The sequence below is a fragment of the Nasonia vitripennis genome, chromosome 2 (genome assembly GCF_009193385.2).
Source record: "Nasonia vitripennis strain AsymCx chromosome 2, Nvit_psr_1.1, whole genome shotgun sequence".
Classification (NCBI taxonomy): Eukaryota; Metazoa; Arthropoda; class Insecta; order Hymenoptera; family Pteromalidae; genus Nasonia; species Nasonia vitripennis.
This window is the reverse complement of record NC_045758.1, coordinates 20708651-20724077: the sequence shown is the minus strand read 5'-3', so window position 1 is coordinate 20724077 and position 15427 is coordinate 20708651. Positions and strand designations below refer to the sequence as shown.

Below are 15427 nucleotides of genomic sequence, written 5' to 3'. Positions count from 1 at the left end.
GAAAGCACCTGTAAAAGTTATCTCTATAAATTATTTTCAGGTAAAAGAAAACGAATTTATTTGCAAAACGAAAGTCCCATAGCTAGTTATTTTTTTGTAAAAACTAAACAGTCTTGGCGTGATGATAAAGACGAAGCTGATAAAGATTGTAAATATTTTATTGAATAATTTTGTGAAAAAATTTCAATTTTAGCTACTATATTAATCACAACCAATCATACGCATATAGCTATGTTAGATGAATCAAAAGAATTGATGTCAGGCATTACATTAAAAGTTGATCCCTTGAACGGTGAAATAGGATCTTACGAAGCAGTTTTCTTTGACGTAATTGCCAGCAGCAATACTTGGGGAATATACACTGATCAAATCACTGTTAACATTGATTTGTTACCTTCTTATACCTTCTGGGTTCGCATCATTAACGGCAACTCACCGATTTCTTATCCTATTTGCGGAAACTCCTCGAACCAAACACCAAAAATACGGTTTGCGATACGTTTTCGTTAGCTTCGCAATAATTCAGACCATTATCATCAGACGAGCAACTTTATTTTTAGATTCAACGTTTTCAAATCTGGCTGTGCTTTCGGGAGAAGAAAACTTTTGGTTGAAAACACAAGTTCGATTCCGCTGTACGTCGATTGGCATTCTTTCTTAATTAATGAAAGCATCAAGGAAAAACCATTTAGTTTGATTCTGGAAATGCTTACACCATTCATCGGCATAGACGAATTTTTGCTCACAAATCCAAGTTTCTATCATGCTATTAAAAAATTTTTTAGTTGCGCTTTAAATCCATACCAAAGTAAAGAAAACAAAATTCAAGTTAACACCGGCCAAGTTAGCAGTGGTAGCGATATTTTTGGACACAGGAATAAGACGCACGTTCAAAATAGGTAAAGAATAACGTGCTTACCATTATATTTTTAAATTTTTTCCTTGACACTTTATTGTATTCCGAACTTTCGCTGCAGCGCTTCGTTGGATAGTCAATTATCCGTATTGAAAATTAGTACTGACGAGTTCGGCGATTCGGAAAATAATGTCAAATCAACTACCAGTACGTTGCATCTTTTACCGAATAACATAACGATTAAAAAATCAAAAGACACCGAGTTCCAGCTGTGTTTGGTTCCCTATTACGGAGATTCAACGAGTGACATCGTTTTAGTAATTCAAAAAATAACGCTTCTTTTTCTATACTTCTATGCCATGTTTACCGTATACATCGATAGTACAATAATCATAATAATAATAATTTATGTAGATAACCCCCAAAGAACTGTTTTTACCTCCAAAAGAAAAACGCTACATCTATATCAATGTAAATACCGACAAATTCACTGGAAATGTCGAAAAAATCGCGTGCAAAATTTGTGGATTTATAAGGATACCGCCACTTTTTAAGTACGTCATTTGCTTACACCACGCAATTTTATAATGACTTATAAGAAAAATAAAGAATCAGTGCAGTTTGAAAAATTTTTTGGCTTTCGCTTTTCAGATACAGGGATAACGTATTTTTTCGAAAAGATGGTTATTATTTGCCACCTACAGAAGTTGATTTGGAATGTAGTATTAGGAATCCCAGCTTGTTTATACAGACTGATAAGTCTCAATGTATTTTTGAATTTTTCACCAAAGATTTCTTGCAACAAGCTAATAACAAGTTGCAGTAAATTCATGTTTTGTTTGTGAAATCAAATGTTAATTAATATATGTTATGAGTATTAATAACAATGGTTTAATTATTTGCAGCGTTAAGAAAAAAGTTTTACTAAAAAATTTTGAAGAAGAAATTATAGAACTTGCACTTGACATTCCTCAACCTTTTCAAATATATCGTGTAAGGACAGAACGTGAGACTTTTCGTAGTAGACGTGGATCGGTACACCCTGGCGAAAGTATGGAGGTAATCTTTTATTTCTATCCAAGTTATTTAATCATAACGGAACAAATTAATTTGATTCTGTATTTTGACTACTGTATTTTAGATTGCAATTAAATGTACACTTGATAAAGGCTGGTTAGCAAAGAAAATGAATTCAAGTAAGAATGGCAATTTTAGCACGATTGACGTAAATAAACAATTGACAATTATTTATAAAGAAGGATTTACGAAAGTAATGTAACCATGTCTGTTATTCGGCTGTATGTATGTGATTCTGTTGATAAAATAAGATTCAACTGAAATATTTTCAGGCAGTTCCAGTGTTTATGAAAATTCATTTTCCTACTCTCAAATCTTCGATTAACTCCTTAAACTTTGGTGAAGTAATTGTAGGAGAGTCTAAAAGTCTCACATTTGAAATAAAAAATATGCAAGGTAGAATAATAACTATAGGGACTAAATATTTTAAACATTATTTTGTAATGAACATCGTTGTGATTTTTAGATAGATCTCAACAATTTGAACTTCAAAGCCGTGCGAATAACGAGATATTTACACTTTATCCTACCAAAGGTTTGCTAGCAGCTCGCGGAATCGCGAATATTGATGTAATGCAAATTATGGCGCGTTTCACCCCGAAGTAAGTTGAACATTTTAAGAACATTGAGAGCGAAATATATAATTGAAACTAGGAAATAGAATCCAACTTCCGAAAATATAAAACCGTGTCAGCGATATTTTTTTATAAATCTATGTTCTTTAACAGGAAACCTGGAATATTCAAAGGAGCGATAGACATTGTTTCAGGAATTGACGGTATCGTATCAAAATGTTCCTGGGAAGGTCAGGCGCATTTATAACGAGAAAATTCTCCTTTTATGAAAGTAACACGTATATTTTACAAGATTCGATTAACGTTTCATCGTTTAATGAAACAAGCTATAAAAAATCCAACAGTATCATTTTCATCAAATCTGCACAATTTATCAGACTGTTCAGTAGTCAAACCATCAATAGTGTATCCAACTGTGGCAAATTTTTCCATTTTCATACTCATCAATTTTTCACGAACAGATCGCAATTCAAGATTCGGAAATGTTTTTAAAGCCCAAGCGATTATACCTTCGTTTTCAGCAATTGTAATTGTACAAGTACTGTAGACTAGAGTTCCGCCAGGCCTTAATAGTTGGACTGCCTATGTTGAAAAATAATTTAATCAAAAAATCGCCCTTTTAGAATCAAATATAAACTTTTGATAAAATCCTTACCGAAGTAAATAGTTTTCTTTGCAAAGGCACATAGGAACGCAATTGTGATACACTAATAGGATTGCGAATTTGAGGTCTTTGGCCTAAAGCACTGCAAGGTCCGTCTAACAATACTCTATCAAAACTTTCTTTGGAGTAAGGTGGCCCATCAAAAATGGATTTTTCTTCTGCATCACAAACAGCCTTAGTTGAATCGAAGCAATAAGCTTTAACAATCGTCGCCGAGAAATTTTCTATATTCGAATTCAATCTCTCAAGTTTATTTTTTATTTTCTCTATTGCTACAACAACACCCTAAAAAGCAAGTTATTTATTATATTGGAGCACAAAAATTAACTCTGATATAGTGCATGTTCATTCATAATATAAAAATTATACCTTATTTTCCATTAAAGCAGCAATATGTGTTGTTTTATTGCCTGGAGCTGCACACATATCTAGTACAGTTTCTCCTGGTTGAGGGTCCAACACTCGAGAGCATAGTATAGATGGTAAATTCTGCAGTAGCACGTATCCTTTAGGTAATATATTGTCATTTATTTGTGGAATATGCGATATAATATCAGTCATGGTGACAGCAATACCACTATAAATATAATTGTTATTCATATCATTTGATTCTATTTTAATAATATCAATGCTTCTCTTAATATTAAGAATTACCTGGTATGCTCTGTTTCATGACCAAATATTTGTTCTCTAGTCAATTGAACAATACCATTTCCCACAAACAATTTGTTTTTCTTATCATACTCTGTGACTAAACCTTTTTTACAAGCTTGCTCAAGATCAGCATAAACACTTACTATATCTCCAACTTTTAAGCCTTTAAAAAAAGAAATCGATTACTTGATCATCCTTTACAAATCACAACTTCAATTATAAAAAGTTTACCTCGAGGCATCCCCAAAACACCTGGAGCATAAATATGAGCTCCTCTTAGGACAGCTGCTCCACAAGCTGCATCAACGATAACCTCATATTGTTGTCTTTCCAGGTTTAATTCGACTGATTTGTCCCAGCCATTTACAATGATCAATTCCTCCACACATGGGAAAGTAGAAATGATTGGAATAGGTCTTGTGTACTGTTGAATTCAGTATTTGTTATCTCTGTATATTCACATACAATCAAATAATAAAAATCTTAAAAGTACTTTTCAGAATGAATGTAAATCTGCTTTAAAAGTACCTTTTTTAATGCTTCTACAATGCGATGGTGTACTACTTGTTGCCTATTTAAAATTGTGTTAACTCTGTACACAATATTTTTAGGTGTGTTGCTCAACCATAAAATAATCTTGTTTAGTTTTTCCTGTAAAAATGATCGTTAAATTTTAGTTTTTGCAAGTAGACAATGATGTTTACTATAATAAAAATATAAAAGTACCTCGGACTCTGCCTCGCTTAAATGCTGATCAAAAGGCTTGATCTTTTTAAAATCTATTTTCAATTCATCTAGAACCTCTTTTTTAAACTTTAGTAGACGATGTTTTGGTGTAATAACTTCCATTGTCAGATAAATATATTCTGTGTATTAATACAAATTGAGTATATACAAGTTCTTCATATTATTAATGTTTTTTTTTTAATATTTAAATATCAATAAATTATAAATCTTACCAAAATTTTCAACAGCTGTCAAAAAATCCTCACAAATGTATTTACATTTGGAAAAATGCGTAATCCTCTAATAAAACAAAGCTTACATATATAGGAAAAGAGAACCTCATTCGATACGTATATGTTATAGAAACTATATAACCTCACAGACTTTAGACGTCAAAATCATGCTGTTGGCCTGTTGGGTAATTGGGTTGGTGACTCTATAGGTACCATTACCTAGCCCTACCTATACTTCTTCCTTCCTCCGCCTCCCTTCCTTGCCTCTCTCCGACAAGTTCCACAGCAGCCGCGCTTACGGTGTACCTATATAAAATAAAATGTGATGAGTTTTCAACATGGCGGATCATTGTTTGCGGTGAGCTCCCCGATGTACGGAGCGTATACAGTATTAGATTGTAGAAAGCGTGTAGCGTAAAAGTTATTTAGGCTCTTAATTAGATGCTTAGTGTAGTAAGTTATTCTGTAACATATTAGATATTGTGCTTGAAGCAGATGTTTATTGAAGAAACGGCGCAAGCATTATTTGTCAAGTGAAAGTAGTGTACATACATACATACCTACCTATTTACTGGAGTTGTATACAAAATGCTAATTTCATAAGTTAAAGTATTACCGAAGATCGTCAGGAATTTGCGACTTTATCGTGTACTACTATCACCTGTAGATGAGTGTATTTCAAGTACATACATTTGTATAGCCAGTTTTAGTAAAAATAGTCGAAATCGTTTACAGTCTTTGAAATATGGTGTATTTACAATAAATTATTTATTGTAATTGTCTGTAAATCTGCTTCGATACAAAAATAACTGAAACTTTTGTCAATGTAAATAATTGTAATAGATATTAAATTATCTAAAAATTTGATAGACAAAAAAACATGTGGTTAGTTGGATGACAAAGATTACTTCATTGAAGAGTAGCTTCTAGCTGATTTAATTTATTGCAAAAGTATGTGCAAATCTTCAGCAATGGAAAGTAAAGTCACAAGTAAAACAAGCAGTTTGAAAGCATTGCTATTGCGAGCTTGGCGTGAAAGATGGAGTGACCTCCAATGGGGTATAAATATCAAAACTGTAAGCATTATTGAACCCAGTTTATAAACGAGATGAATAATTTTGAATTGCTGTGTTTTAAGATTGAATTTGATCAATTACTTTTTCAGATTTTGCCCAGAGGAGTAAGTGGTGATGTGCACAATTTAGCTGACTGCATATTGCAGCAAGCCTTAGTAGGTCCAGGGCCTAATGAATTAGTACTTTCTTATCTCAAACATTCCCTTTGTTCACAGGTATGTACATTTACTTACCTTAGAATTCTCCATACAAAATGAATAAATATGAAATTTTCATCTTTTTTTAGTTGGTATCTTACGCTGCTGTGTTGCAAAGGATAAGTAAATATGATGCTTTTCACAAGCCACATTGTATCGCGAGTTTGTTGGAATTCTTAGAAATGATCCATGTTGGAATAACTTGTCGAGGAAAACCAGAAGAGGACCTTTTGGCAGCAGCATGTCTTTCCATTGTGCACTGGTTATTACAATGCTATTATTATGCATTGACCAAAGTACCTCAGGCACCTCCCTTGGCTCCTCAGCCTTCTGAACTAATGGACAAGCCAGCATATCTTTTGAAAGAACTCCTAGCATCAGATTTTATTTGTGCAATGCTTTATTCAGCCAAACATGATAATAAAGGTAAGAAACGTCTTCTAACTTCAATTTATGAACAAATTTTATCATTATTATAAATCTAGAATCTAATTTCATAATATTAACTTATATTTTATTTTACAGACTTATACATTTACATTGTCAAAAAGTGTCAGGAAATTGAAAAAGAGCAACAAAAGAGCAATACAAAGTGCTCAATACCTATAGAAGACTCTCTAAAGAAACTTTGTAATTTAGAAATTGAAAATATAGTGTCAAAGTTTGTAAAGGTTGATGCTGAACCCATTACGTATTGTTTACAACCATTGTTAGCAGTACAGAATTTAGTTAATCCAAGCACTGAAACTTCCATTTACATAAGTCAACTACACATGATTCAAAGACTTAAAAACTATTCTAACGCAAGATTGTATTGTGAAGTTATTCGCGCATGTATGATGTGCTTACACGATGTAACGGGCTCCCTGAAAGAATCGCATTGGGGTGGATTTACTGTTTTAAAACTGCCACAAATTCTCAAGGAGCTTCATGCCAGTACATTAAGTGGTATGCTGATTGTTTAAAATGTAAAACTTATTATTATTTAGTAAAATGTTGCACTACATTTTTTTATTTTTTTTTTTTTTTATCAAGGCGAAAACGAAAGTTTTGAATATTCTCAAGATGTGCTGGATGCTTTTGAACTGTTACTTCGATACACTCCTCTTTTGGATAAAATGGACATCATCTGGGCTGGAAACAGCGTTCAATTTTTACTGAACGAATTACAAAAAGTAAATTTAGTTACAGAAAAACAAACAATACAAATAAGCAGCAGAAGGTAACTTATTTCGGATAATTTTTCACTAATATTCTCTAACATCTTTAACAAACGACACATCTTAATGTTTCAGAGATGGATTATTAACGCCATTACAAAAGTTTGATCCTGAAAAGTCAATAAGGACTGTGATAATGCGCGCAGAACCAACTTTAGCTGGATTTTTGAAGACCCTTAATGCAGAATATACAAAAATTCAGGATGCTTTGTTAAGCATTTTTTTCCAAGTATTGTCAGGGAATAGTTTTGAACTGATGTTATCGGTGGCAACTGTGGAAGGGAAATTGAAAATCTTTGTTTCGAGATTAATCAAATTTAACGAGTTCAGTAAGCAAGTTGGTGAAGTGCCAGGAAAAACGCCGACAACTCGGGCTTTGCTTTTCGAAATTTCGTTCCTCATGCTGTGTTCTATAGTTCAAACTTATGGTCCCGAAGTAAGTACAGTAATCTATGTCAATACAATATTGTAAAGTGTTTTCTGTTTTAATCAAACATTAAAAATTTATACATTAATTTTCTTGATAGATTGTGTTAGAGGAAGGCGGCGACTCATTTTTCGAGCAGTGGGTACGCGACTGCATGCCCCTCAAAGACAAGCCAAAGTCTCCGTATAAGATGCTGCAAAATCTTGATACAACAAAGGTGGACATGCTATTGAGCCAGATTACTTCGGGCGATTCGGATCTGAAATCAAGCAACACTAACTGGCAAGTGTCTTGTCAGTCGGCTATGGGCGTCGCTAAGGAGTTGCTTTATGCTTGGGAGAGTGGCGTCTTGAGTGCTGCGGACGTCAAAAGAGCACTCAACGGATTACGCGCCGCCTCCTTTTGCCTTCCGGTTTGTGCAGCTGCTTGGCTGTGTGCATATATGAGTATCACTCACCAAGAATCATTACTTAAACCTGCGAACATGGTACAGCAATTCATTTCGCCAATTGCCAACGATGAGATGCAAGACAACTACAAAGAGAGGTAATGAAATAAAAAAATCAATTGGTTTGACTTTAAATTTTTTCAAATCTTTCTAACATGGACAAATTTGTTTTTTAGGTCGAGTTTTATGTTTCAAATCATACGTAAAATGCAGTATGATTACAGCCTTCCGTCGCAAACGAAGACGAAAGTACTTACTGTATCTCATAGGTAAAAAACACTCACATAATGCATATAAATTTTAAGCGTGTTTCCTTATCATCAAAGACATTTTTCATTTTTCTGTTGCCTATGCATAAGAAGATAATGAAAAAAGAGTCGCGAATCATCTTTTGAAAAATTTTGATCTTTGTAGCTTTACTACCCATTTTAGCCTCTAGCTTTGAATCTTAATTTACCAATATTAGTAACTAACCAATCTAACCAAATGCATAGAGAACCTTCAAATGCACACAATAAAAAGCTATCCCATTATTCATTTTTTGACCTTTGATCTTGCCATGATTTTACTGTTTAACGTATTAAAATTCTAAGCTAAACGTTTTTATTTCCAGTATAACATCGAAATACCCCATTCTCGAACAACTACAACAAATATGGCAGGGAATTTATCAGCGTGGATGGATCAATATACAAGCGACACAGTCTCTAGAATCTTTATTAAAAACTGGAGGTCCTCTGTGGTTTGTTTCGAATTTAGTCAAAGAATTATTGAAAATTCAATATCAAGAAGAACTCGATCGTTCTCTAGATTTGATATTTGCAATTCTACATCTCGATATAGAAAATTCTACTCTAGATTTGATAAATAACGTTTTGCCACAATATTTGTACAACTCTTTGCAGTAAGTATTTGTAATAGAAAAATATTAGTCACAATCACTGTTTACTTAAACATAATACAATTATTTGCGTTCTAGGGGAAAGAAGCTCATTGAACCGCAATCGTCAGCATTAGCTAAGCTATGCGTTTACTGTATATTTTCTAGTTTAGAATATAGTAACAATAGTCCTCAACAAACAAATAGCCGAAAACGAGCACGAAAAGATATAGACCCTGACGACATGGACATCGGTATGCCTGCCGCCAAACTATTAAGACTGAACGAAGCTATTGACGCTAATTCCATGTTTAGTTCGAGTTCTCCACAAGCACAAGGAACGTCAAATGGACAAAAGTCGATTGTCTTGCGAGATCCTTTACTCAGTGCATTAAACGGACTGTTCACAAACTTTAACTTTTTGGCTGGTAGAAATGGCGAAGTTTCACAGCATACCCATTTTATACTACAATTTCTACAATTGACAGTCCTATGTGGAAAAGATAGAGCACGCCTTGTACTTCAAAAAATGCCGCAAACACTGGTAAGAAATTTATTTTGCACTTATTGCTGTTGCTAATTCTCTGTCTATAGAGATGATTTGACAAATGAAGCCTACGCTTTTTTGACATGAGAAATAATCGAATATTTGGACTGCCATTATTTTTCTGTCTATATATTAATTGAGTTTCAATTTTATCATACGTTATGTTGCTTTTCTTTAAAATAACCGTAATGTATATTTTTTTAGGTGCCAAGCTTGTTGAAAGCATTACCTGAGTTCTTTACAACAGACTTATTATTACGATTATACGATGTTCAAACGATAATGGGTCGCAAGGCAATCGCTAGAGATTTGTGTATGCTACGTAACATACAACTGAAACCTACGAAGTAATGTGTTACATTTTTTTTCTATCAAAAGCTTTATGCACAATGACGCTGAATGTAGATAATCTTATAGACGAATTAAACAATTTCATTTTGTACTTTGATGTTTATTTCTCTTTTTTTTTTTGTAAAATTACATTTGTAATTGATTTTTTTTATTTTTAAGAAAATTAATAACTAATTATAGATACTCTAGGAAAATCAAATAAAAATCAAACATTTTTTTAAAGCTAGTTAACTTTTCTTTTTAAAAGATTATTTGTAATCCTTGTACAATAGACCATCAGCTACTTTTTGTGCTGTTTCCTTATCTACTAACTTTTCAACAATAGCTAATCCAAATGCATAAGCAGTAGCAGGTCCCTTGCTTGTTATCAAATTACCTGAAAGATCATCAAAGATTGAGATACCAAATATAGCCTTCAAAGTTAAAGATAATTTTTATGATAACAAAAAATTATTTACCATCCGTGACAACAATTTGATCATCAATATAACTATAATCGCTTGTTAGGTCATTTTTCACTGAAGGATAAGAAGTGATCTTCTTTCCTTTTGCTATTCCATGGGCTTTCAAAACATTTGGAGCAGCACAAATTGCAGCAATTACTTTGCTCTCTGATTCCTGAGCTTTAAGTATTTCTCCTACTCTGGCTGACTGTGTAAGAAAAGTGAATTGAGTAATAATTCCAACAATCAAGCAATAAACCGTCCGAGCATGTTTAACTTACCGCAGCCAAGTTTTTCCAGCCGACTCCACCTGGCAAAATAACGGCATCGTATTTTTGTCCTTCAATGTCGCCAATCTTCGCATCTGTGCAAATCTTTACGTCTCGACTGCATTTGATGCACTCCTTATCTGTTATACTCGCAACAGTTACGGATACCTTTCGCAAAGTAATAACAAACTCGTTATTTTTATCATTCAACGCACTATACATATAGCTCTGATAACAATGAAATTGCGCACATATATAATGTCGTCGCTCCCTTTCGAAGACGAGCACGTCCCAAATCCCTCTGGTTAAGAGTTATAGTACTTTACATTTTTCGCCGCGAAGAGTAGCACAGGTCAAGCTTTTGCCACAAAGACTAGCACTTTTCACGAAAACATTAGCGGTTTCGGGGCTTTATGCTTGAAAAATTGATGATATTTATGAACGCCAAAGTGGTACATAGTAACATTCACATACAGAGAGTCAGCTAGTACAAAAATTATTAAATTATCGTAAGTTTTTCTCATACTACAAAGAGCATTAGTTTGAGCCATGAAACGTGCTAGTCTTCGCGGCGAATAACCAAATACATTAGTTTTCGGTGCGAGGTCTGAAATGTTCTACTTTCATAGTACCTATATAGGGGGCGACGATATACAGAGATAAACAATCGCAAGTGGTTAATAAGAATTCACAACAGTCGACAATCGACAAAAAGGACGCCGCCGATTGTTGAGTAATTGAAGAGCCCTGAAGACGCGTAAAGCAGACAGTAATAATGTTTATTTACAATAATAATTCCAACAAATGAGACCGCTCGACGCTCAAAGAAAAGCCGGAGAGGTTATGTGCGAATTTGTCCGACTCACCCCGGCGCGACGTAGAATATCCACGGTGACGATCGCTTCCATCTCCTCGGCGCCCTCGGCCAGTAGACATACCGCCGTTTTCTTCGCCATCGTCGAGAATAATGCCGTCGAGCTTCTGCGGAGGTTTTCGCGGAACAAACAATTGGCTGATGCGGCGACGGTTCGCAAGAGCAGCGCAGTTGCCGACATTGGGTAAATCGAACACTCTAGATGGAAAGATAATGGAATCGAATGACGACGATTTTATCTGTTGACGGACGCCGCGTCGCTATGTGTAATACTGTATATAAAGGTATACTGCGCAACGATCCCTTTAAATTTATTCATTTGAATTATGCTAATGCGCGCGCGGAGTAGCTGATCCTTTAAGCTTTTAACCTTTTGATTTGGAGCTGGGAGTACACTGTCGAGTGGCCCGCGGAGCTAGAGAAATAAATTAACCTTTGCATTCTCTCTCTCTCTCTCTCTCTCTCTCTCTCTCTCTCTCTCTCTCTCTCTCTCTCTCTCTCTCTCTCTCTCTCTCTCTCTCTCTCTCTCTCCCTCTCGAGTGCAGCTTTGTTCGCGAGAGATTTCGCGACGATAACACTGCCATTGTGGAATCACAAGTCACAAGTTTTTTGTTTTCCCTGATATCGGAGAGTAGAATTTTGGCAGACCGAGATTCCGGATATATATATATATATATATATATACACACACCATATGCAGTGCCGATGTCGTCTATAACTAAAGGAAAACTATTAAAAATGTATACAGGTATGCGTGACAGCGCTTAATTATAATTGAAAGATATCTCTATGTAGAGAATACAGAGCTCTACACGCACACAGCTTGTGCGTGTCTCCGGGCTACGCATAATATTCAATTATGCGTGCCAGCTATGAGCTATCATTTGGCCTTTATTGGCTGGTTATAAAACACGAGAATAAAAAAAAGGTTATCGATTTTTAATGATGCCCATAAAATCGGAGCATAAATAGCCCGCATAAAAACGTCAAAAGGACGACGACGGCGACGGCGGGGCTTTCACTCGGCCGCAGCAGCAGCAGCAGCAGCAGCAGCACAGAAGTGCCTCTAACCCTGAGCAAAGAAAACGTGTCCGATAAGGTTCAGTAAAATATTATGTTGTACGTTATGAGTAGGGGAGTAAAAAGAAGAGAAGCCACGCTCGCGCTCCGAATTCCCGGTACGCGTACAATGTAGTATATATAACACGAGTATATAGAGGCGCGACTCTTCCTTTAGTATATCGCGTTAATGAATTAACACAAGCGCACGGCACGCGCTGTGTGTCTAACAAGCCGCCGAGTATTATTAGCTGGCCGAGCGTGTAATGGAGCGCGCGGATTGTTTTTCGGAGCTGCGCGCGCGCCTGACAAAAGGAAAAGTCATCTTGAAGGGGTGGGGTGGGGGGGGGGGGGCGGAGAGAGGGAGAGAGAACTGAATGGCTCGAAGGCATTATTATTTACACGATTTCATTTTGACGCAGATGACGCCGCCGCGAAGCCAGCAGCAGCAGCAGCGGCAGCAGCAGCAACGGCGGTGCATTTATTTACACACGACGAATGGAGAGAGCCTTGCCGCCCGTGTGTGTCCGTGTGTGTATATACACGCACCAACACGCCGAGTCGACGTGTGTATCCTTTGACGGCTGCGTGTATATACGTGTATATGGCAATATAGCTATATACACGTATATACATCCGCGCGGGGCTGTGTATTATACAGTGGGCTCGTAGTACAGCGCTAACCACACGTAAACTCAAGCGTGAGAGATTTGTCCCCCTCCCTCCCGCGCTGCCCCGCTGTGTATATATCGGCTCTCTTTCGCCTCCTCTCCCCGCCATCGCACAGTGTGTAGTGCTAGTGTCATATATACGCACGCACACACATACACATATACACTGCTATATTATATACAACGCGGGGTAGCTCCGTCTCTGTCTTGAGAGAGCGAAAGGAAGAGTGGGGGAGAAGAGCTACTCTCGTCGTCGGTCTGATTTTGGAACGCTCGGAACTGAAACGCATCCCCCACGCGCCGGCTGCTAGAGCCTCTCTCTCTCTCTCGACACGGCGCAGCTGTGTGCGCGCCGAGTGAGAAGCTTACTGAAAACGAAGACAAAACCCGTCTCTCTCACCCCAATCTCTTCGCGAGTGAGTGTATATTGCGAGAGCGAGAGAGAGAGAGAGAGAGCCCACGACCTGTGTTGAGTGACTGTCAAGAGACAGTCAAAACTTGCCATCTCCCTTCTCGCTTCTTCTTCTTCTTCCTCTTCTTCTACTTCTTCTGCTGCCTCGCGTGGACTCGTCGTCGCTGTCTCTCTCTCTCTCTCTCTCTCTCTCTCTCTCAATGCTTAGCTCTCCTCTCCTTTTTGTTGTCGTCACGCTTTTCCACGCGCCGGAGATTCCATCTCGGGGACTTTATTCCACTCCGATGCATATTATAGGTACTGATCCGCGCGTGCAAGTTTTCGCGTTGGGCGGATCGCGGCCGCCGAGATGTCACGACGATGTGTTTATATCTTATCGCACTTGTGTTCCAAAATCTATAGATGTATGTCGACGATAGACGCTTTTCGTGCGTTGTCGCTGCCGATGTACTGCCTATAGACTGCTAATGAGAGTTAATTGAGAAATACGATAAAACGCCGCCGGCAGCGATATTCTCCTGCTGAAATAACGTCGCGGTTTAATAAATTAACAGTCATTTGACGCTGCACTTCAGCATCGCGATCGATCATTCCTTATACACCAATCACGCGAGCGAGTACTTATATATACTTACACGCTGATGTATGTAGCGACTTTATCGTCGTGCAACTGTTATACCTATAGGGATAGAAAAAAATGATTAAAAAGGACGGATGGGGGGAGGGGGGGGGGCAAGTAAGAGAGCGAGTATTTTGTCGCTGTGCATAATTGATTGTGGCGTGAAAACTGTAATCAAATACGCTTCCATTGATGCGAGAATAACCCTTTAGTTCTGATTCAATTAATAAGGCATTTGATTCTGTTAGGCGCCACCGACGTTTCGCAATCAAAGACCCGCGTGTTTACGATCTGTCACTCAAAATCCCCCCTTCATCGCTAAGTTTAAAATACATGTATTATTTATAGTATTGCGGCGCGGGGAACAATTTAAAAAATCTGTTTTTTAGCAGTATAAAAAGATAAATCAAAGGTTTGATTAACTTCGAATAAGTTGATGGGCTATTTAAAATAATAAATACTTAAAAACGTCGATGTCTGCGATTATGATTGATAATAAACTGAGGAATAAATGTGAAATAAACGATGGCCATTTATCAACGACGCGACTTGTAACACGTTGAGAAGTTCGGTATGGCTGCCTTGCTGGCACAAATATTTAGTTTCAAAGTTTAAATATTTAGACTGCCGATTGGCTTATAAACACGCACGGGGTTTCTAAGAAGCGTTACTCGAGCCCGTAGTGCAATCGACTCTTTATTATTTTTACCGGTAATATTTTCGCGAATAAAAGCGGCCAACTTAGTTATTACACAGTCGCTATCAGAGAAATACCTACTAAATCATAGCACGATTAACGGCAAATTTAAAATAAAACTGCACCGCGGTAAAATGAAAAAACTTATCTCCTCAAAGTTGGAAGAAATCATGACGCTCTTGCAATTTTACGGCTGAAAAATCGCATAAAAATAACTCGCCGCGTGACCGTTCAATACTTGAGTAGGTAAATTACAGCTTCGATCTGTGCGCAGTAAGTACTCATCGGATTCGAACCGCGCGACAATGAAAGTATATGCAGAAAAGAAAATGAATATAGTTACCTCGTGTACCTCTGAATATCACAGCAAGTCCGCGCAAGGAGATCGATAAAGCAAACTTGTGGAAAATGATACACGCGCCCCTTGTTAAACCAACTCGCATTCTCGCAGC

At 36.8% G+C, this 15427-nt stretch overlaps 4 protein-coding genes and 1 long non-coding RNA gene across 9 annotated transcripts in view; 3 read left to right on the top strand and 2 right to left on the bottom strand.

Moving 5' to 3' along the window:
• The window catches only part of LOC103316479, a 7060-nt gene extending 4280 nt beyond the window's left edge, over positions 1-2780 (top strand). For 3 of the 4 annotated variants that reach the window (XM_031924824.2, XM_032596375.1, XM_008210177.3), the window contains 11 exons: positions 41-148; positions 230-488; positions 561-899; positions 978-1173; positions 1271-1410; positions 1508-1678; positions 1762-1915; positions 1998-2126; positions 2206-2329; positions 2400-2535; positions 2662-2780. In XM_031924824.2, the coding sequence (XP_031780684.1) occupies positions 41-148; positions 230-488; positions 561-899; positions 978-1173; positions 1271-1410; positions 1508-1678; positions 1762-1915; positions 1998-2126; positions 2206-2329; positions 2400-2535; positions 2662-2755 (1850 nt within the window). In that variant the 3' untranslated portion in view covers positions 2756-2780. The remainder of the gene's footprint in view (positions 1-40; positions 149-229; positions 489-560; positions 900-977; positions 1174-1270; positions 1411-1507; positions 1679-1761; positions 1916-1997; positions 2127-2205; positions 2330-2399; positions 2536-2661) is intronic. The other variant, XR_512414.4, reaches the window with a different exon arrangement.
• LOC100114505 (tRNA (cytosine(72)-C(5))-methyltransferase NSUN6) lies at positions 2764-5120 on the bottom strand. The gene is made up of 9 exons (XM_008210153.4): positions 4928-5120; positions 4786-4852; positions 4553-4692; positions 4355-4477; positions 4058-4250; positions 3827-3989; positions 3542-3749; positions 3164-3457; positions 2764-3090 (listed from the first exon to the last, which is right to left on the bottom strand). The coding sequence occupies exons 1-9, from the start codon at positions 4952-4954 to the stop codon at positions 2815-2817; spliced, it is 1491 nt and encodes a 496-aa protein (XP_008208375.1). The 5' UTR covers positions 4955-5120; the 3' UTR covers positions 2764-2814.
• On the top strand, positions 3573-4318 carry LOC103316474. Its single transcript, XR_001728837.2, has 2 exons — positions 3573-3684; positions 4161-4318. It is a non-coding gene; the product is annotated as an uncharacterized LOC103316474 (long non-coding RNA).
• On the top strand, positions 5108-10022 carry LOC100114470 (mediator of RNA polymerase II transcription subunit 24). The gene is made up of 11 exons (XM_008210166.3): positions 5108-5861; positions 5951-6076; positions 6148-6484; positions 6584-7006; positions 7094-7280; positions 7354-7714; positions 7806-8251; positions 8330-8422; positions 8767-9057; positions 9133-9577; positions 9785-10022. Exons 1-11 carry the CDS (start codon positions 5739-5741, stop codon positions 9929-9931), a joined length of 2979 nt encoding a protein of 992 aa, XP_008208388.1. The 5' UTR covers positions 5108-5738; the 3' UTR covers positions 9932-10022.
• LOC100113484 (protein dj-1beta) lies at positions 10016-15427 on the bottom strand. Of its 2 annotated transcripts, XM_032596392.1 has the most exons (6): positions 15319-15427; positions 14295-14338; positions 11510-11715; positions 10656-10811; positions 10390-10582; positions 10016-10307 (listed from the first exon to the last, which is right to left on the bottom strand). In XM_032596392.1, the coding sequence occupies exons 3-6, from the start codon at positions 11696-11698 to the stop codon at positions 10180-10182; spliced, it is 666 nt and encodes a 221-aa protein (XP_032452283.1). In that variant the 5' UTR covers positions 11699-11715; positions 14295-14338; positions 15319-15427; the 3' UTR covers positions 10016-10179. The 2 variants fall into 2 exon arrangements, with proteins under 2 accessions (XP_032452283.1, XP_032452282.1); XM_032596391.1 differs by lacking the exons at positions 14295-14338; positions 15319-15427 and adding an exon at positions 11888-12546.